The sequence below is a fragment of the Mytilus trossulus genome, chromosome 11 (assembly GCF_036588685.1).
Source record: "Mytilus trossulus isolate FHL-02 chromosome 11, PNRI_Mtr1.1.1.hap1, whole genome shotgun sequence".
Classification (NCBI taxonomy): domain Eukaryota; kingdom Metazoa; phylum Mollusca; class Bivalvia; order Mytilida; family Mytilidae; genus Mytilus; species Mytilus trossulus.
In genome coordinates, this window is record NC_086383.1 from 59,778,274 (window position 1) to 59,801,816 (window position 23,543).

A 23,543-nucleotide genomic window follows, 5' to 3' on the forward strand; every position below is an offset into this window, starting at 1 on the left:
AGTACTCTTTGGCCCAACTCTATCTCTATTATTCATTATATCTGGTAGTTTTGATACAATTGAAGTTTGAAAAGTTCGTACAAAAATGGCAACAGAAGGGGTCATGAACTTTAATAAAAAATGAAAAAAAAACTTTAGGGAAGGTTTTTATCTAAACTTAAAAGAAGGAACCACACATGTTTTTAAAAAAAAAAAAAAAATTATAATTTATTCGAACTTTAACCTCTTTTAAACAGGAAAACGTTTTAACATCTAATGTATTATCTCTTTTCACTGCAATTAAAATACTAAAATATTTAAGAAAAAGTCGAAGACACGTTAACAGTATTGGTATCTACATTATAATAAAACTGACCGAAAACAACGTAAACCAGATGCTCCGCAGGGCGTAGCTTTATACGACCGCAGAGGTTGAACCCTGAACGGTTGGGGCAAGTATGGACACAACATTCAAGCTGGATTCAGCTCTAAATTTGGATTGTGATTAAATAGTTGACACAGCATAGGTTTCTGACACAGAATGAATGTGCTCTAATGAACTTAAAATTTTTGTTTTCTCTTACAGAAATTCACTATGCTGTTGAATATTAATCCTCTCAAAAAAATGTTTGAAGAAATTTTCTTTTTATTTATGAAATTTCAAATGAGAAAATTGAACCCAATTTTTTTAATTCCCCCCCCCCCCCCTTTTCCCTTATTCCAAAACTAATCTCAATTAAAATTTCTAATGGAGTTTGCAACAATAACTACTCATTTAAATACATCATAAAATATAAAGATGTAAAAAAACTGCTTGTTATCACTGAATGGTAAAGATTATTTTAATTTATCAGTTGGTAGTTAAAAGTGAATATACATGGTATATTGTATATAACAAAGATTTAAGTTGATTCTGGACAAAGAAAGATTAAAAAAAAATCTTGCAATTGCACAATATTGTGCAATTAGATATTTCTAGCTTACTATTCTGGACAAAGAAAGATAACTCTAATTTAAAAAAAAATTGCTATTTCACAATATTGTGTAATTAGATATTTCTTGCCATTGTGCAATACTGTGCAATTGAAAAGACTTGCTATTGCACAATACTTAATATAATAATTTTAGATCCTGATTTGGACCAACTTGAAAACTGGGCCCATAATCAAAAATCTAAGTACATGTTTGGATTCAGCATATCAAAGAACCCCAAGATTTCAATTTTTGTTTAAATCAAACTAAGTTCAATTTTGGACCCTTTGGACTTAAATGTAGACCAATTTGAAAACAAGACAAAAATTGAAGAATCTACATACACAGTTAGATTTGGCATATCAAAGAACCCCATTTATTCAATTTTTGAAGAAATCAAACAAAGTTTAATTTTGCACCCCGATTTGGACCAACTTGAAAACTGGGCCAATAATCAAGAATCTAAGTACATTTTTAGATTCAGCATATCAAAGAACCCAACCGATTCATTTTTTTGTCAAAATCAAACTAAGTTTAATTTTGGACCCTTTGGACCTTAATGTAGACCAATTTGAAAACGGGACCAAAAGTTAACGATCTACATACACAGTTAGATTCGGCATATCAAAGAACCCCAATTATTCAATTTTGATAAAATCAAACAAATAAAATTGAGAATGGAAATGGGGAATGTGTCAAAGAGACAACAACCCGACCAAATAAAAAAACAACAGCAGAAGGTCACCAACAGGTCTTCAATGTAGCGAGAAATTCCCGCACCCGGAGGCGTCCTTCAGCTGGCCCCTAAACAAATATATACTAGTTCAGTGATAATGAACGCCATACTAATTTCCAAATTGTACACAAGAAACTAATATAAAAATAATACAAGACTAGCAAAGGCCAGAGGCTCCTGACTTGGGACAGGCGCAAAATCCGGCGGGGTTAAACATGTTTGTGAGATCTCAACCCTCCCCCTATACCTCTAACCAATGTAGAAAAATAAACGCATAACAATACGCACATTAAAATTCAGTTCAAGAGAAGTCCGAGTCTGATGTCAGAAGATGTAACCAAAGAAAATAAACAAAATGACAATAATACATAAATAACAACAGACTACTAGCAGTTAACTGACATGCCAGCTCCAGACTTCAATTAAACTGACTGAAGATTATGATTTCATCATATGAACATCAGGCACAATCCTTCCCGTTAGGGGTTTAGTATCATACCATCATAACATATATGAGAAGAACATAACCCGTGTGATGCCAACAACTGTTTTTAGAATAAATGTCTTTAGTTCCGACGCAAAGACCTTATTAGTGACTCAATATTAACGCCAAAATATGCAATCTTTAATGACTTGACAACAGTATCGTAATTATATCCCTTCTGAATCAGTCTATTTAAAGGTTTTGTAAGTTTCTGAGGTGAATACTGACACTTTTGTGCTTTATAAAGAATATTTCCATAAAAAATTGGATGTGAAATACCTAAACGTATAAAAAGTCTGCATGTTGAGCTATATTTACGAATGATGTCTTTATACCGATGATAAAATTTAGTGAAAGTTTTTACTATTTTAATTTTGGACCCTTTGGGCCCCTTATTCCTAAACTGTTGGGACCAAAACTCCGAAAATCAATACCAACCTTCCTTTTATGGTCATAAACCTTGTGTTAAAATTTCATAGATTTCTATTTACTTATACGTTATGGTGCGAAAACCAAGAAAATGCTTATTTGGGCCCTTTTTGGCCCCTAATTCATAAAATGTTGGAACCAAAACTCCCAAAATCAATACCAACCTTTCTTTTGTGGTCATAAACATTGTGTTTAAATTTCATTGATTTCTATTAACTTAAACTACAGTTATAGTGCGAAAACCAAGAAAATGCTTATTTGGGCCCTTTTTTGGCCCCTAATTCCTAAAATGTTGGAACCAAAACTTCCAAAATCAATACCAGCCTTTCTTTTGTGGTCATAAACCTTGTGTTAAAATTTCATAGATTTCTATTCACTTTTACTGAAGTTAGAGTGCGAAAACTAAAAGTATTCCGACGCCGACGACGACGACGACGCCGCCGCCGCCGACGACGACGACGCAGACGACGACGCCAACGTGATAGCAATATACGACGAAATTTTTTCAAATTTTGCGGTCGTATAAAAATTACATTTAAAATGTTTCATACGTCGTCAGCGCTTGCACGTGCTTTTTAAAGTATCAATTTACTGATGCCATGAACATTTGCTACGTTATCCAACCAAAAAGAGATAATACATAAGATGTTAAAATGTATCCCTGTTTAAAAGAGGTTTTAGTTCGAATTATAATTCATTTAGTAAAAAAAAATATTGCATTAGAATATAACTTAATACTGCGATTAAAAATACTGACATATTGGAGATGAAGTCGAAGAAACAATACAATAAAAAGGTCAACAACTATCTTTTTAAACGGACATACTGGTATATACAATAAATCAATCCTAATAACAGAAAAATACACCCAAAAGCCAACAAAATGTTTCAAAATGACAAATACGTTGGTTTATGCATTGATATATTTATTGTTGTTGTTTGACGAAACTTTCAGCATGCGATATCATGATGGACAGTTTTTATTGGTCAATTAATCCAGAGTAAACAACTAAAACCGCCGTCCTTTGGAAGGAAAACTGACAAATCTAGTTAATTACAATCGGAGTTGAACATGGATTTCATTCAAATGAAATTTGCACTGCTCGAAATCACAACCTCAAGATCGAAATCACAACTTCAAGATAGAGAAACTGTAGATATTTTTCTAATCAATCGGCGCTGTAACCTTTTTTTTCCTTATATATACATCCTTCAAGTTGGCTTTCAAACATTCCTAAGCTGTAAATGAATGTGCCATTTGATCTCTTGTTGAGAGTTGTTTCATTGACAATCATTCATCATCTCCTTTTTTCTATATCCGGAAGGCGTATAAAAATAATATGTTGTTTCACTTTTTATTGTCGATAGATTATCAATGAAAAAAGAAGAAGGTATATAGGAGGCAATCAATTTAGAAATAAGGAAAACATCGAACAGACGTTAACAATCCACGAAAAGCAGAACAGAAATCGTATTACTGAACAACCCGCGATCTCCACTTAAAGTATTTTTTCCGTTCCGGCATATGATGCTTTGCACCAATTTACTCAATGTTGTGTATAGTGATTCATACTAGGCATTAGAACACATTTGATGTCCGTGTCTGAGATAAAAAAAAATAAAATCGAACCTTACCAAGAAATACAAGAGAAGAGAAAAACTAGTTAAATGCTCCGGAAGGGTCGGACGTTCCTCTTGCCCTTAAGACACATGTCATTTTACTGTTGCCTAAAAATTTTGATGCAAGATACCAAGTTTTGAGATTGAAAATGAAGTCGACATTCGTAGATGTCAAAACAACAATGGGCTCTGATCTGTTGTTACACTTGTCAATACGTGTCTTAATAAGATAACCTTATTTGAACCCCATTACATTCACATTCTACATGTTTTAAATGTGCCTATCCGAAGTCAAGAGCCAGTAATTCAGTGGTTGTTGTTTGTTGCAGTGTAACATATTTGTATTTTGTTTTTTACACTATATATGCCTTTGATCCTTGTGACGGTACCTTAGTTTGGAAGTTAAAGTATCAACCAGAAATTAAGCAGACGTAACTGTTGATCTTCGGATTTATATAAGTGCAATCAAACCTGAATATGCTATCTGGTGTGTACACGCCTTTGATAGTATATTAAATAGATTTTGTCATGAGAGCCGATTACAAACGCATCAGTTGTGAAATTACATCGATATAGTTTGCAAAAGTACACATTCATGAATATTAAGATAATTTACCTTAGAAGTGGATGTTTTTGTAAGTCTTCGGACACAGAACCTGTTCTTATACTGGAAAACGGACAAACTTCAAAGTGAACTTGATCTTTTATACATTGTTGATACAAATTTTCATCATCCACAACATGGTATCCGTGTCCAATCCGTTCAGCATACATATGCTCTAATGCCTGAAATGTCAATTTAGAGTTTTACCGGTAAATATGATGATGATTAATGGCTGCCTAACGTCCAGTGGCAAATTGATATTCAGAACGAGAACATGGTGATGTAATATGAATATGAACGCTGCTTTGTACTAGACCAACACACTGAGCCGGATTTGTAACGTGCATGTTCACAAGGTAAGTGTCTGCGGCAGACATGACACCATAACCCGGGGCCCTTATTCTGATTCTGAGTCTGACCCGTCTTTGCTCTTCCTCTAAAATGATGCATGATATTCGGAGAAACAGCAAAAGCGAGTTTTAAAGTCTTTGATTTGAACCGGACGGGGTTCGAATGTACGACCTCCCGAACTCGAAGCGAACGATCGACCACAAGACAACTGAGGTGGTCAGATAAATATGAAGTATATTCATTTAACGTACATGTAAGTGCATTCCTAGATCGCTTCTTTTCGGAACTAGTTGGCTGATGTTTCATTAATAAATGAAAGCTCAAATTTTCTTTTCTTAATATTTGAATTGAATTTCTTGAATTGAATACATTCAAAGATCACTTTACATGACTGTTCTTTTAAACTTTTTCGCCGGTTCTTTTGTTTTATTCTTTTTATTGTAGCACACTACCTGCACTATTAGATTTTATTGTTATATTTTAGACAATTCTAGACCATCATTTTCTATTATTTTCACTCATCCCAAAAAATCCTACTTCTTTTGTTAAAAGTCAACTTGTTTGCATTGCGTTTCTTCTCCTCATTCATATATTTGTTAATTTCTATAACTTTATGTCAACATTGTATACATTTTACGAAAACAAACCTCTTTAACGCCTTCAGCTGGTCCATTTTCACCAGCGTGGACTGTTCTATGGATTCCTTCGTCGAGCGCAACCTTTAAAATACAAAATGTAACAACAAACAAAAGACTTTTTTAAAAGCTATAAAACTAATTTAGTTTGTTTCATCCCTCACAGTGTATTGTAAAATAGACCTAAATCATAAAGTATTAAAATTGGTGATAATCAGGGATTATCCTTTTTTTCAAGCTTTATGTTAAACGCTAGAGAACCCAATTTGAAAAAAAAATCATTTCAAGTCTTTTAAAATAGTTTAGAGTCAACTAGATGCTCTTTAGAGTCCGTGTTGCTCAAATACCCTTTTTATCTTTAATGAATCAATACCTTAAATGCTTGCTTGTGAAGGCATTCATTTGGTTCCACGCCTGGTTCAAAGTCGTCCCCAGCTATGTCAATCGCCACTACACCACGTGATTTAAACTCCTTGCACAACTCTACTATTTCCATTGACCATTCTGAACACAAAACAATTATAGAACACTCAAGCAGAACATATTTTTAATTGTTAAATGAAAGAGCAATATTTGTTATACATGACATAGCTAAATATTTCATTTTAAGTTTTAATCATATTAACTAACTAAACAATCATTTTTACTTTTATAATAATGTGTTGTAAACTATTTTGAAGTTGCTGGTCTTAGTATAAAATTGAGAAAGGAAATGGGGAATGTGTCAAAGCGACAACAACTCGACCATAGAAAAGACAGCAGCAGAAGGCCACCAATGAATACACATTTGTCATTTGTATTTATATATGTACATGAACAAACAGCCTTATGCTTACATTGTTTTGAACCTTTAGTTTGTTTTTGGGCAGTCTGGTTAAGTTATGCTTTTTTGGAAGATTGAAATAAAGTCGACGTCTCTTAAAATCCGTTTGTCAGTGGCTCATTTCATTGAATAACAATTAAACAGTTCAACTGTAGAAGACGCTGTCTATTTATTGAGTTAGATAAGTCGTTATAATAAGTAGCATACTTAAGTAAATTAATTTTTCAATAACGAGTAAGCTAAGTGGCTATAAAAATAAAAAAAAAACCCGACACTAACCGGCTTTTTGTAGCGGTTTGAATTTACAAAACATTCTTAAAAATGTTTTTTTATAATAAAATATATTTCATTTGATTATATAGATAAAAGAAGATGTGGTATGAGTGCCAATGAGACACTCTTTCATCCAAGTCACTATTTGTAAAAGTAAACCATTATAGGTCAAAGTACGGTACTTAACACGGAACCTACTCCGCCGTCTTTTAAAGTTTTAGCTTTGCATTTTCTAGGCCTCGGTGGCCGCATGGTCTAAGTAGTTACTACTGTAATCACAATAAAGTCAACAATGAGGTTGTGATTGCGAACCCTGCTACTGCAGGTGCCCTCGACTCCAATCTTAATTGACTAGGATTGTCAGTTTTCCTATCGAAGTTCGGGCACTCCATCTTCTTCCACCAATAAAAAGTGGAGGCCACGAAAATGCCCAAAAGGCGATGCTTAAAAGTGGCGTTAAATTTCATTTTTTTAAATCTAGGATTACCTGGTCTGTGTGTCATGCTGCACAAAATGCTCTTAACTGTAATATTAAAATCCTTTGATCCTTTTTCTAAAGCAGTACAAACGATATCTACAACATCACGTGGTGAAACATTTCCACGTTCAATGGCGAATTCTCGTTTCTCAGCTGTATTAGCAAGCAAATGTGGACAATATCTAGTCTCAACATATTTTATGTTATGTTTGGCACTATCTTCACAAAACTCATACGCAATCCTGTAGATAGCATCTCTACATCCCCTGTAAATATTTAACAAGAACATAAGATAATGAAAGAAAAAAAGGTAATTGCAATGCAGGGTTTTGTAGGAACTACAAGACCTTTTTTGAACATTATTTCGTTTTATTCGTTATGGGTTGCGCATTACTTGATAAACTTAAACATACCTTCTCGGTCTTGTCCTTTCACAAAAATATTCCGATCAAATGCAAATGACTTACTTATATCGAGTACGGGTTATTCTTTTTTTCTAGTATGATGTTGTAGTGAAAACACCAAAATCATTAGAAGATCATTCAATAAAAAGCTTTAAATAAAACATACCCATTCATATGTCAGGTTTCATGCATTCACAATAATTGAATGTTTTGAGCTTTCGTGTGTCAAAGTTTCAAAAATCAAGTTTGAATTAATATGATCGAATAACATTTCTACAATTATGATATATTTATTTTTCTACTTTATTTTTATGTACTTTTTTTTAAATTAACTTCCTTTATATAATGAAGTTTATCTGCATTGTGCGATAACAAGTGTGTGCGCGACTGTTTGTATTTTTGAGTGAACATATTGAAAGTTACAAAAAACAAACATACGCTATCACTGGCATAAATACTCTAAAACAGTTTAACAAAGCTTCTAATGTTGATCGTTCATATAAAACAACATCTCGTTTAAATTCCTCTATATTCTCGTGCGGCATGTGGATTCCTCGAGATCTGAAATAAACCTTCAGTATTAAGGTTACTACATTGTATTAGGATGCAAGTTGTCACAGTATGCGAATGCTTTTCACCTAAAAAATAAAATTGAGAATGGAAATGGGGAATGTGTCAAAGAGACAACAACCCGACCAAATAAAAAACAACAGCAGAAGGTCACCAACAGGTCTTCAATGTAGCGAGAAATTCCCGCACCCAGAGGCGTCCTTCAGCTGGTCCCATTTTGGTGTTGTGTGGAGAGTTTTCTCATTGGCAACCATACCACATCTTCTTTTTTATATAAAGGTATATCTACCAATACCAAACACTAACACTATTCTCAAACCTCACATTCATTACATAGGAAAATGTCGATCATACAATGTTTGAATTTATCGTGAATCTAAATCCTTCAGAATCTCACGTGAAATAGACGCGAATTACAAACGTACTTTTGCGTGAATTTTACGTGGGATTTTTGTGAAATTTACGTGAGCAAACTGTGCCTGTTTAAACATAACCCTTACTTTGAACAAGCCGGAATATAGTCTAACATACGGTGAATCTAGAATTCAGAACAGAGAAAGCATTGAATTCATAACGAAAAAAGCCATACATTTTGACAGTAATAATTATAATGATGAAATATTGACAATGAATGAACAAAGCGCTAACTGTGTACACTTTTACTACATACATGTATTCTTTAAAACTTAGATATCACTCAGTAGATCTACGATTTATCACCTCTCAACAACGCCCTTTAAAAGTTAAGTATATTATCTTTTTCATTTTGTTTTAACGCTTGTAAATCAAAGTGTATACGTATCTATTGACCATGACTGTGCATTAATTCTGTGTTAGCTAATTTGTATCATTTTATTATTTACATGAACTACACTAAGTATTCTAAATTGTGATGTGACGTGAAATCGACATTGTACAAATATTCCTTTGTTAGGCAAATAAAAAAGATTGTGTGTTTACTGTAGCCGTACCTACCCTAATTTTTTATCCCCTAGACTAAAAATTAAATTACAAAAAAAAGCCTACCTATCCTTTGTTCAGCATGTGACAGTAAACACATATACTACTACTTTTTCGTTGGTCTTACTATTTTGGCAGATAAAGGAAATAAGAAATAGTTTAGCTTCAGTATTAACCTGCGATAATACAGATAAAATTGAGAATGGAAATGGGGAATGTGTCAAAGATGACAACAACCCGACCATAGAAAAAAACACCAACAGAAGGTCACCAACAGGTCGTCAATGTAGCGAGAAATTCCCGCACCCGGAGGCGTCCTTCAGCTGGCCCCTAAACAAATATATACTAGTTCAGTGATAATGAATATAATACATTACTTTGCTATGTCTAATACTGTTTGTGGTCGTACAGATATAATACATTACTTTGCTATGTCTAATACTGTTTGGTCGTACAGATATAATACATTACTTTGCTATGTCTAATACTGTTTGTGGTCGTACGGCTCCATCCAGATGGACATGTAGCTCAACCTGGAAATAAATTGTAAAATACTATTAGATTAAAATAAACCAACAGCGTAACAAAACTATACATGTTTTAACATGTTTAACCCCGCCTCATTATCTATGTATGTGCCTGTCTCAAGTCAGAAGCCTGTAAATCAGTGGTTGTCGTTTGTTTTTGTGTTACATATTTGTTTTTCGTTCATTTTTTTACATAAATAAGGCCGTTAGTTTTCTCGTTTGAATTGTTTTACATTGTCTTATCGGGGCCTTTTATAGATGACTATGCGGTATGGGCTTTGCTTATTGTTGAAGGCCCTACGTTAACCTATAGTTGTAAATGTTTGTGTCATTTTGGTCTTTTGTGGATAGTTGTCTCATTGGCAATAATACCACATCTTCTTTTTTATATACAGGCAACAATACCAACAACACAAGTAAGCCATGACTAAAAGTGTTACATCAAATGTAAACAGGCATCAACATAACAACCAATGGAGCCATTACCTGAGGATTAACACTGTTACAACCAACAAGCCACAACGAGACCAATCAGAGAAGGCAATGACCAAGAGAGTAGCATTGCAATCGAACGGGCTTTAACAAGAACAACTAGTTTAAGCCATGACCACGATAGTTGCATTGCAATTAAACAGGCTTTAACAAGAACAACTAGAGAAATTCATGACCGAAAGAGTTGATTTGCAATCGAACAGGCTTTTACAAGAACAACTAGAGAAATTCATGACCGAAAGAGTTGATTTGCAATCGAACAGGCTTTAACAAAAACAACTGGAGAAATCCATGACCGAAAGAAAGGTTTGCAATCGAACAGGCTTTAACAAGAACAACTGGAGAAATCCATGACCGAAAAAATTAATTTGCAATCGAACAGACTTTAACAAGAACAACTAGAGAAATCCATGACAGAAAGAGTTGATTTGCAATCGAACAGGCTTTAACAAGAACAACTAGAGAAATACATGACCGAAAGAGTTGATTTGCAATCGAACAGGCTTTTACAAGAACAACTAGAGAAATCCATGATCAAAAGAGTTTATTTGCAACCGAACAGGCTATACCAAGAAATACTAGAGTAAGCCATGATCAAAAGAGTTGATTTGCAACCGATCAGGCTTTAACAAAAAAAACTAGAGTAAGCCATGACCGAAAGAGTTGATTTGCAACCAATCAGGCTTTAACAAGAACAACTAGAGTAAGCCATGACAGAAAGATTTGCATTGCCAACAAAAAGACTTTAACAAGAAAAACTAGAGTAAACCATCACAGAAAGAGTTGATTTGCAATCGAACAGGCTTTAACAAGAACAATAAGAGTAAGCCATGACCGAAAGAGTTGATTTGCAACCGATCAGGCTTTAACAAGAACAACAAGAGTAAGCCATGACAGATAGAGTTGATTTGCAACCGATCAGGCTTTAACAAGAACAACAAGAGTAAGCCATGACAGATGGAGTTGATTTGCAACCGATCAGGTTTTAACAAGAACAACAAGAGTAAGCCATGACAGATAGAGTTGATTTGCAACCGATCAGGTTTACAAGAACAACAAGAGTAAGCCATGACAGATAGAGTTGATTTGCAACCGATCAGGCTTTAACAAGAACAATAAGAGTAAGCCATGACAGATAGAGTTGATTTGCAACCGATCAGGCTTTAACAAGAACAACAAGAGTAAGCCATGACAGATAGAGTTGATTTGCAACCGATCAGGCTTTAACAAGAACAACATGAGTAAGCCATGACAGATAGAGTTGATTTGAAACCGATCAGGCTTTAACAAGAACAATAAGAGTAAGCCATGACAGATAGAGTTGATTTGCAACCGATCAGGCTTTAACAAGAACAACAAGAGTAAGCCATGACAGATAGAGTTGATTTGCAACTGGTCAGTCTTTAACAAGAACAACAAGAGTAAGCCATGCAAGATAGAGTTGATTTGAAACCGATCAGGCTTTAACAAGAACAACATGAGTAAGCCATGACAGATAGAGTTGATTTGCAACCGATCAGGCTTAAACAAGAACAACATGAGTAAGCCATGACAGATAGAGTTGATTTGCAACCGATCAGGCTTTAACAAGAACAACAAGAGTAAGCCATGACAGATAGAGTTGCATTGCAATCAAAAACTTTAAGACTTTAACAATAACAGTTATTGTTACCGAAAGATATTGGTTGCAAATAAAAAATACATTAACAAGAAAATCTGAAATAAACCATGTCCAGGGAGCTTTAAGTTAAGTATTAAATTGAGAACGGAAATATGTAATGTGTCAAAAAGACAAAAAAATCCGACCAAACGCTAAGAACAAAAATACAAAGATCATGCAGAAAACAATTCATTTAGACAATTTCCAAAAATCGATTAAATGGGAGTTAATATTTGAAATGCGTAATTTGAAAGTATGACTTATATGCCAAGGCCCTAGCATTTAACGCTCAAGAAAATGCTATGCATACCATTATGAAGGGCAGTGATATATATGTATTGTAAGTACATACTAAATTGTGAAAAAGATGATAATTTTAAAAAAGGTGAAGGAATTTAATAAAAAAAAATTAATTTGAAAATAACTCTAATATAAGACAACTGTGAATTATCTAATTGACATTATATGTATACCAAACGTGTTAATGTGTCCGCGTCTATCTACGCGTTTGTTGACATTAACGAGCTCGGTACAATGTTTTGAATTATGAAAGATCTTTCATGAGTGTTGACTTCGAACATTTCCGGTTTTTGTGGGGTTTCGATAATTTTTATTGAATGTATATATATATATATTCACGAGTCTAAATTGAAAACTACGTTCAAACCTATGACTGCGTTGGATAAAAACCGCAATTTTTATACGTGTGCATGTCAAACAAATTCCGTTGTCTCTTCAGTCATGTTAGGGATCGAAACGGTATTTGGAAGGCCATATAAAAAGTACCCTCATTTTTAGAGAAAGTACCCTCATTTTTAGATTAACTCTTGAATTTTAAGAGTCAATATATAGGATGAACGGATCATATAAACCGGAGGGAAAATATGATACGTGCCCAAACAAAAAATATAAACGAGTCTAAATTGAAAACTACGTTCAAACCTATGACTGCGTTGGATAAAAACCGCAATTTTTATACGTGTGCATGTCAAACAAATTCCGTTGTAGAAGGGTCTAAAAACAGCACAAACAACATTTTCCAAAAGACCAAAAGAGTGAAAAAGTATATTTAAACAAAACGCATTTGACTAACAGGTCGAACAACTGATGTTCTTTAACCCTGCTGACTGCCATTGGCGATTGCCAAATAAAATTGATCACAGGTTGTAACAAAATGGATCTTATTATAAATTTAATACGTCACAGAAAAAAAAATTGTTAACTTGTGGACAGGATTTTGTGCCACAAACATTCGGTGTCAATATTTCTTTAGTACACCATATCCGGATTTCGACAATAAATGTCTCTTCAGTGATGTTGGGGATCGAAACGGTATTTGGAAGGCCATATAAAAAGTACCCTCATTTTTAGAGAAAGTACCCTCATTTTTAGATTAACTCTTGAATTTTAAGAGTCAATATATAGGATGAACGGATCATATAAACCGGAGGGAAAATATGATACATGCCCAAACAAAAAATATAAACGAGTCTAAATTGAAAACTACGTTCAAACCTATGACTGCGTTGGATAAAAACCGCAATTTTTATACGTGTGCATGTCAAACAAATTCCGTTGTAGAAGGGTCTAAAAACAGCACAAACAATATTTTCCAAAAGACCAAAAGAGTGAAAAAGTATATTTAAACGAAACGCATTTGACTAACAGGTCGAACAACTGATGTTCTTTATCCCTGCTGACTGCCATTGGCGATTGCCAAATAAAATTGATCACAGGTTGTAACAAAATGGATCTTATTATAAATTTAATACGTCACAGAAAAAAAAATTGTTAACTTGTGGACAGGATGTTGTGCCACAAACATTCGGTGTCAATATTTCTTTAGTACACCATATCCGGATTTCGACAATAAATGTCTCTTCAGTGATGTTAGGGATCGAAACGTATATATTCATATAGCTTTTAGTTGAAATTGAAACCAAAAAGACCATGAATAGAACAAAAGGTGTAAAAACTTGTAAGTTAATCACGTCAAGTGAGAACAATTTCAAAATCAATATACTGGAAATTAATATACAAACTGTGCAATTTTAAAAATTATGACAATCATATCAAGATACATGCCAAATGCCCTCGCACTCTATTATCACTTGGCAAATATAACGTATATTTAAATTTCTCAAGGTAGGTTTTTGATATACAAAAAGAACACAGTGCTATGAAAAACACAATTACTTCACAAAGGGAACATTATCTAAATATAAGCGATGTTCAAATCTATCGACGTATACAGTGGAGATCACTTCTAACCTCTCATTAGAACTGTCAGAATAATCTGTCATAGAACTGTTCTAACCTGTCCTAGAACAGTTCTAGCTAGAACTGTTCTACCCTAGAACTGTTCTAGGTAGAACTGTCAGGATCAGTTCTGGGTAGAACTGACTAAATCAGTTCTAGGTAGAACTGTCAGGATCAGTTCTAGGTAGAACTGTCAGGATCAGTTCTAGGCTAGAACTGTCTAAATCAGTTCTAGGTAGAACTGTCCAAATCAGTTCTAACCGTAGAACTGTCAGCAGAATTGACTAAATCAGTCAGGACTGTAGAACAGTTCTAAATGACGTCATTACAGTAAGGGCACTTTAGAATTTAGAAGAAATAAATCACTTCCAATTACTTTGCTATTTAATAGCAGATTTTCTATATTTTTTACTAATCAAACGTTACATGTACACATATCGAAGTGAATTGAAGGTTATCCAACTCATCGGAGAAACATTTTTATAAGATTGCATAGAAAACATCATTGTTTACGTTTCTTCGTTCCCCGTCTTTAACAGTCTCTTCATAAAACTCTGCATTTGATTCATGCCATCATGGAAGTTTAATCTTAATTTACCTTGTTTACCTTGGATTTACATTCATGATTTAAGATTCTGTTTTGACAAATGTTCAAACGAAAATTGTACAGTGGATGAATTATGGAAAAAATTGTTGTTAAACGCAAAAAAACTATGTAGGCTACATTTGCATTATCTCGTAAATAATCTTGGAGTGTGGAAGTTGGAACGTCAGAAAAATATATTCAATGTGAACATGAATGAAACATTTGCCACTGGACTTTAGGCTACAACCAAAACCAATCATTTTCCTCCTTCGAATCAAATTATTCCAAGAAGAGAACTTCTCATACATGTACTTTTCATTTTAAAATAAAGTATATGAATCAGTCATGTAGTGTTGGATGATGCCGTTAAATAGTTTTGTTTAAAAAAAAAACCATCAAGAACTACACGGACTTAAAAAGTCACTTTTGTGACGATTCATTATTTAATAATTTAATTTTGGATGTAACGGGTCACTGACTGGCTGACGTTATTTTGTTATCAGCCCATAGATAAAAGTTAGTCATGTGACCGTATAGTCATCAACGTTTTTGCATTGTTTGCCAAGGTTTAAATTGGAAGTTAGAATTAAGTTATAAGAAATGACTAATATTTGTTTCTGTCTATTTGAAATAACATAAAAAATGTGGTGCATGCACAGACTGTTAAAAAAACCTGCTACCCGCGTTATTCAGTGTGCACCAAATTTTTTATGTTATTTCTTCATAGACAGAAAAAATATTACAGTAATTTCTTAATAAATAATAATATTATCGATACAGAGAGGAAATAAGGGCTCGCTAAATCGATTTTGAAATTTGGTATTGTCTTTATCATGCAGTATCTATCCTGACATAGAAATATTATTGGTTTACAATGAGGCCATACATGTATTTATTTACATGATGAAGTATATATGTTCAGTTTTGTTTGATGTGGTCAAATAATGTTGTTATTAAAACAACTCAGTCTGATATATCGAAACTACTGAAATTTGTTAGCAATTCAATATTTTGAATATAAAGAGGACATGCTGTCATTTGAATTATACTATCCATCGTGATTGGTTGTTGTCTGCTCTTTGGTCGGGTTGTTGTCGCTTTGACACCTTTCGCCATTTCCTTTCTCAATTTTATAAGTGATTTGCTATGCAGCTATATAATTATCTAAAAAAGTGTAAATATGGTCAGTTTTGGTTGCTGCAGACACACAATTTTGTTATACCAGTCTGTCTTCGGTATGAAAACTACTGAAATTTGTTTATGATGCAATATTTTGATTCAAAAGAGGACACGCTGACACTGTTAATTGATGCAAAAGAAATTAGGTGTTCCAATATTTCTATCATTTGTATTATACAATCAATTCTTACATATCAATATAACAGATTTACTATGCAACTAAAAGAGTTAACGGTACATAAAAAAGAGCAAATATGGTCAGTTTTGGCTGATGAAGTCATATATGGTCAGTTTTGGTTGATGCTGTCAAATATGGTCAGGTTTGATTGATGCAGACAAATAATTTCAGATATGAAATCTAACGATGTTTGTTTCTGATGCGATATTTTGAATAAAAGTAGGAAATGCACTCTCAATCAATGATTTTTTTTTTTGTGGTCTTTAATTTCCAATATTGCAGTTATTTATATACTACAGTCCCTCTTGACCTAAAATTATAACTGAAGTACTGTGCAGCTATATAGACTTGCATAAAAAAAGCAGATATGGTCAGTTTTAGTTGATGCGGTCAGTAGATTTTATTACACAACTCAGTCTAAAGTATGAAAACTACTGATATTTGTTTACGATTAAATACTTTGAATAAAAAGAGGACATGCTGGCACTATAAATTCATGCGAACAAAGTTTTGAGGTCATCATTGGTCATTGTTTTCCAATATTGCTGTAACTTGTATATATATTCCAGTCCCTCTTGACCTAAAATTATATCTGAATTACTGTGCAGCTATATAGATTTGCAGAAAAAAAGAGCAAATAAGGTCAGTTAAGATTGATGTGGTCAAAACATTTTATTACATGACTCAGTCTGAAGTATGAAAACTACAGATATTTGTTTACGATTCAACATGTTCAATACTTTCAATAAAAAGAGGACATGCTGGCACTTTAAATTCATGCGAACAAAATTTTTAGGTCATTGTTTTCCAATATTGCTGTAACTTGTATATTACAGTCCCTCTTGACCTAAAATTATAACTGAATTACTGTGCAGCTATATAGCTTTGCAGAAAGAAAGAGCAAATAAGGTCAGTTTTATTGATGTGGTCAAAACATTTTATTACATGACTCAGTCTGAAGTATGAAAACTACAGATATTTGTTTACGATTCAACATGTTCAATACTTTCAATAAAAAGAGGACATGCTGGCACTTTAAATTCATGCGAACAAAATTTTTAGGTCATTGTTTTCCAATATTGCTGTAACTTGTATATTACAGTCCCTCTTGACCTAAAATTATAACTGAATTACTGTGCAGCTATATAGCTTTGCAGAAAGAAAGAGCAAATAAGGTCAGTTTTATGAGTTTATATATAAAAAAGAAGATGTGGTATGATTGCCAATGAGACAACTATCCACAAAAGACCAAAATGACACAAACATTAACAACTATAGGTCACTGTACGGCCTTAAACAATGAGCAGAGCCCATACCGCATAGTCAGCTTAGATTGATGCGGTCAAAAGATTTTATAACCCGACTCAGTCTGAAGTATTGAAAACTACTGATATTTGTTAACGATTCAATACTTTGAATAAAAAGAGGACATGCTGGCACTTTAAATTCATGCGAACAAAATTTTGAGGTCATTGTTTTCCAATATTGCTGTAACTTGTACATGTATATTACAGTCCCTCTTGACCTAAAATTATAACTGAATTATATATAATTACTGTGCAGCTATATAGATTTGCAGGAAGAAAAACAAATAAGGTCAGTTTAGATTGATGCAGTAAAAAGATTTTATTACACGACTCAGTCTGAAGTATGAAAACTACTGATATTTGTTTAAGATTCAATACTTTGAATAAAAAGAGGACATGCTGGCACTTTAAATTTATGCGAACAAAAATTTGAAGTCATTTTTTTTCCGATATTGCTGTAACTTGTATATTACAGTCCCTCTTGACCTACAATTATAACTGAATTACTGTGCAGCTATATAGATTTGCAGATAGAAAGAGCAAATAAGGTCAGTTTAGATTGATGCGGTCAAAAGATTTTTGTATAACAGGTCCATCCGAGGTAAGAAAACTACTCGTAAACAGATATCACATTTGTTTAAGATTCAATATTTTAAATTAAAAGAGGACATGCTAGTATTATAAATTGATTGCAAATAAAATTTTGAAATCATTAATGTTTGCCAAAATAATTGGTATCCTTGCCTTAAAATAAACTGGATTCCTGCAATGTGCAGCTAAAAGTATATAGATTTATATGAAGAAATCAAATATGGTCAGTTTATTAATAAGTTTATAGTGGATCGATGGCAGATCCAGAGGGGGTGACCCCTTTTTTGGACGATCAATGCATTTGAATGGGGACATATAGTTGGACCCCCCTTTTTTTCCTGAGTTGGGACCCCACAACCCCCACCCCCTTTTAAAACTGCTGGATCCGCCGGAACAACGTATTACATTATAGATGGTAAGATAATTTTGTTATTTAAAACGAGCCATCCTGACTCCCGGAATGACAAATGTAAAACAATTGAAATAATAATGCCCCCTCCCCCATATTAACGGCCTAATTTATGTTCAAAATATGAAAGAAAAACAAATAATTTATGTAATACATCAACAAAAGAAAATCACTGAATAACAGGCTCCTGACTTGGAACAGTCACATACATGCAGAATATGGCGGGGTTAAACATGTTCTCTTGCCGACGAAAAATTTGAAATAAAACCGGCAAAATAGCAAAACTCTTTATAATATTAATCGCTATTTTGTCGAAGCCTTTATATTTAGTCAAAGATTTCTTAAAAATTATAAATCAATTCTAGCCGTAGAATTTATAAATCAATTTTAGCAGTAGGATTTATAAATCAATTCTAGCCATAGAATTTATAAATCAATTCTAGACGTAGAATTTATAAATCAATTCTAGCCGTAGAATTTGTAATCAATTCTAACCGCAGAACTGTTCTAGAAGAAGAACTGACCAAATATTTGGACAGTTCTAGGTAGAACTGTCAGGATCAGTTCTAGGGTAGAACTGTCAGGATCAGTTCTAGGTAGAACTGTCCAAATCAGTTCTAGCTAGAACTGACCAAGTCAGTTCTAGCTAGAACAGTTCTAACCTAGAACTGACTAAAAGGTGTCAGGCTGACAGTTCTACGTACTGTTCTAGAACAGTTCTCCTGACAGATTCTGACAGATTTAATGAGAGGTTAGAACTGATCTCCACTGTATATTGTCAATGACATAAACAATTAAAAAGTACTTTTTCAAAATATTATACAAATGTTATACGACTCATGTACAATGTTTCACTAAATCTCTTATGAGGAATATCATAGGTTAGTTTTAAGTATTATTGAGCTTTGAGTGCATAAGAACGAAGAGCAATTAGAATTTAAAAGCGTAAGCTAAAAGGTAAATTACCTTTTGTGAGCTATTGGTGTCTTTTATGGAAACAAAAGAAGCTGTTTTAGGCAAAATATTTTACCCTATATCGTAGGACAAAAAACACAAAGCATGCAGGAGCGGCTGATCCTGCCATTTTAAAAACGGGGTTTCCCAACCCAGGATAAAGGGGGGGGGGTTCAACCATATATAAAATTGAGAATGGAAATGAATGTGTCAAAGAGACAACAACCCGACCATAGAAAAAAACAACAGTAGAAGGTCACCAACAGGTCTTCAATGTAGCGAGAAATTCCCGCACCCAGAGGCGTCCTTCAGCTGGCCATTTTCCAGATAAATACCCATTCAAATACATTGATTAACATCGAATCAAAATAACTGAGGGTCTAAATGGGAAGGTGGTGTGTTGGATAGCTTGGGGCAGTTATGGGGATGGGGAAGTGGCTGCTGCTTTTGGAGATTGAGAATTTTTGTCATACCTTAATGCTCTTTTCTTAATTTTTTTGTGTTAATTATTCTTTAGTCAAAATATCATAGCACCTCATAACTTCTTTTCCTTATTATTATGTCACAATTTTTTGTACTCCTAGCCAATAATTTGTCTGTTAAGCCGACCTAAGACATAGTAACCTATAGTTGTTTTAAAATACTGTGTCACGTTAATCTCTTGCGGAGAGTTGTATCATTAGCAATTATACCATATCTTATTTTTTTACTTAATTCATCACTGTAGGTATTTACCAACGCACAGTTAATACATTTATATAATATACGTTGGCTTGCATTTAAATTTCATGTTAAGCCTTTAATATATAATATACGAATAGCATGAAAAGTTATACGATGCATACATTTTTTTTGTACACTCTGTGTTTTTATTAGATGTATTTTTATGTGTACATGGTGTATCCATCTTTTTCAACTGTTTTTTTTTTTAATTTGTTCTTTTTTTTTGTAAAACAGGTTAGGGCAAGGGTTGGGATCCTGCTAACATGTATAACCCCGACATAGTATGTATGGCTGTGCCTGTCACAAGTCATAAGCCTTTAATTCAGTTGTTGTCGTTGTTGATGTGTTAGTTACGTACATTTATTTGTTTTTCCTTCATTTTTTGTACACAAATTAGGTCGTTAATAGTTTTCTCGTTTAACACTTGTCAATTCGGGGCCTTTTATGACTGATTATGCAGTATGAGCTTTGCTCATTGTTTAAGGCTGCCTGTTGACCTATAGTTGTACATTTCTGATTCATTTGGTCTCTTGTGAAGAGTTGTCAATTGGAAATCATACCACATCTTCTTTTTTATATATAAACCATATACATCGGTACAAATACGGATTTATCCTAATTAGATCTAAAAATGCGAACTTGTTGCTTAAATTGAGGATTTTCGCTACTTTGAACCAAAAAAACAATCTTCTTTAAAGACTGTTATAAACTGATATATAGTGAAAAAATAACGGAACTTAAAGAGGCAGAAAAAAATGTCGTCAACTTTTTTTTAGATAATTATCTATTTATAAGCTATCGGAAATTTAATTCTTTCCAAATTTTTCATACATTTAACATTGAAATCTTTTTTTCTTTTAAAATATTTTAAGGATTATACAAGATTTTCAAAATGGCCTTAATAAAAATTTGAACATTTTATAAGATCAAGAAATGAAAACCATGACTTATGGAGGGCCAATATTGATAAAACCAGAGGATTTCGAATATTTGATCACCTTAGGGACGGAAGAACAATTTAATCGTTTTAAGTGTTTTAATTACAATACTTGATATAAGTATTTATTTTTTATCGAACCAATACACATTTTGTTTGTTTTATAATATACGATTTTCTTCCGTGTATACATGATTGTATATCCTACTTCAATATATTTGAATGTACAACACATTGTAATTATTTAATAATCTTGCTAAATAAAGACCCATTCATATAGCCTCTGTTCTTTTTTTAAAATATTCAATCGATAAAAAAGGCTCAGATGGAATTCATTCACAAATACTATTTATAGAATTATATCATAACAGATCTGTTTAAATGGCTCTTGTTTATTTACAACAATAATTCTTTATATCTTTTTATTACTCTAAAAGACTTTTTTTCTGCTTATCGATTTAATTTTGATCGGATAATGCAGAAGATTTTTATACAAATATATAAAAAAAAAAAAAAAAAAAAAAAAAAAAAACAAACGAGAATGGAAATGGGGAATGTGTCAACGAGACAACTTGAAGAGGAAAAAACAGCCGAAGTCCACCAATGAATATAAAAAAGATGTGGTATGATTGCCAATGAGGCAACTCTCCACGAGAGATAAAATGAAACAGAAGTTACATTTAGGTCACCGTATGGCCTTCAACAATGAGTAAAGTCCATACCGCACAGTCAGCTATAAAAGTCTTGTACACTCGACAATTTTCATAAAAAAAAAGACAGAGGATAAAAAAGGGACTATAAGGCCTTATTTTTTCTCCCTTAAAAACGGACATGAGTTTCTGTGTCATTCGGTCTCTTGTTGAGATTTGTCTCATTTGCAATCATACCCCATCTTCTTTATATGAAAAGTTTTAAGTAGTAAATTGTTGTACATGTTGTCAAATAGAACATCCCCCCTTTCCAAGAAAAAAATGATTGATAAACATGATAAAGGCTTCTATATTTACTACAGAATAAAATATTTTAGAATATACTGAAAAGGAAATCTGAAAAAAGAAAAGACAGCTTTAATGATGCGGCTGCCAACTCCGCGAACGCTGTTAATGTATACAATTAATGCAATTGAATTTCACCCATGAATTACTTTAATTCAACTATAAATTTCAAAGTGAAGTTTAAATTTGTATTTGTTACGTTGTCCGTTACATTATATATGTCTCGTAATGCATACTTGAATGTCTGCTTATAAAAGAAAACAGTGTTCTTTAAATAGGCACATATAGTTAAATATTTGTAAATAGAAATTGAAATTATTGCCTATCATAGATATAGGAAGATGTGGCGTGAGTGCCAATGAAACAACTCTCCATCCAAGTAACAATTTAAAAAGTAAACCATTATAGGTTAAAGTACGGCCTTCAACACGGAGCCTTGGCTCACACCGAACAACAAGCTATCATGCATACATGTATCTTGTTATTTGGATTTATAACAACAAAGGGGAGAGGGGCCAACTCTTTGGATCCCCTTCTTTGTCGATCAATGACATCAATGAGACAACAGTAAAACAGTACACCTTGGAAAGTAATAAAAAAACGAAACTACCCGGAAGTTTATCACGTGTTTCTAATTTTATAGGTTTAAAAGCACATGTGCCATTTGGGGTCAATATTTCTTTCTTTTCATAGTTTCATAGAGGAAACTTTCACTTTTATTGTCCGAGTCGGAGAAAGTATAAACATGTGGATACTTTAAATATGCAATGCATTTCAAACTGCAGATTCAATACACATTCCGATATCAACATGTAATCTGTCACATTTATGACACAAACATTGATCTTACCTTGTATTTAAATTTGTCCATTTCAGTGTACCTGGTTGATAACAATCAATTCAATCCGTTATCTGTTTATAGTGTACAGTTGATATCAGCTGTGATGTTTTTATTGACGGGGAAAGTGTCAAAACAGATTTTAAAATTTTATAAAATATAAATGCACAATTCTACACAGTCACGCTAACAAGTTCTCCGTTATATTCAATGTCTAATTCATTATTGTACAATAAATAAATGAAATCTATACACACTTTAAAATTTCTTTGTATTATTGTTAAGGTTAATCGAGCTCATAAGGTAAACTTTGTATTTTATTCACAAAGTTAAACCGTTCAGTATCTTTTAGCTTGATAATTTCTGTTATATGTAACAATAAATTATGCGGAATGAAGCCGTTTTCATATAAAAAGAAAAACGGTCACACACACACACACACACACCCACACACAGATATTAAATTAAACTTAAAAAAAGTTATTAACGGACTTTGCAACTTTTTTATAAAGATTTTGAAATCAATTCAAAAATTACAAATACGAGCCGGGGTATGTATAAGGGTCCTTAATTACTATCTGTATTCAATG

General features: G+C 33.1%; 1 protein-coding gene across 2 annotated transcripts in view; it reads right to left on the minus strand.

The window, feature by feature from the left end:
• LOC134691364 (adenosine deaminase-like) overlaps nt 1–23,075 on the minus strand; it is a 28,324-nt gene extending 5,249 nt beyond the window's left edge. The window contains exons 1-7 of one of the 2 annotated variants that reach the window (XM_063551870.1): nt 22,966–23,075; nt 9,790–9,851; nt 8,227–8,349; nt 7,394–7,650; nt 6,184–6,314; nt 5,823–5,894; nt 4,837–5,006 (exon numbers count right to left, since the gene is read on the minus strand). In XM_063551870.1, the coding sequence (XP_063407940.1) occupies nt 4,837–5,006; nt 5,823–5,894; nt 6,184–6,314; nt 7,394–7,650; nt 8,227–8,349; nt 9,790–9,851; nt 22,966–22,986 (836 nt within the window). In that variant the 5' untranslated portion in view covers nt 22,987–23,075. Of the gene's footprint in view, nt 1–4,836; nt 5,007–5,822; nt 5,895–6,183; nt 6,315–7,393; nt 7,651–8,226; nt 8,350–9,695; nt 9,724–9,789; nt 9,852–22,965 lie in introns of those variants that run through there. The other variant, XM_063551871.1, reaches the window with a different exon arrangement.
• Between the last annotated feature and the right edge of the window lie 468 nt (nt 23,076–23,543).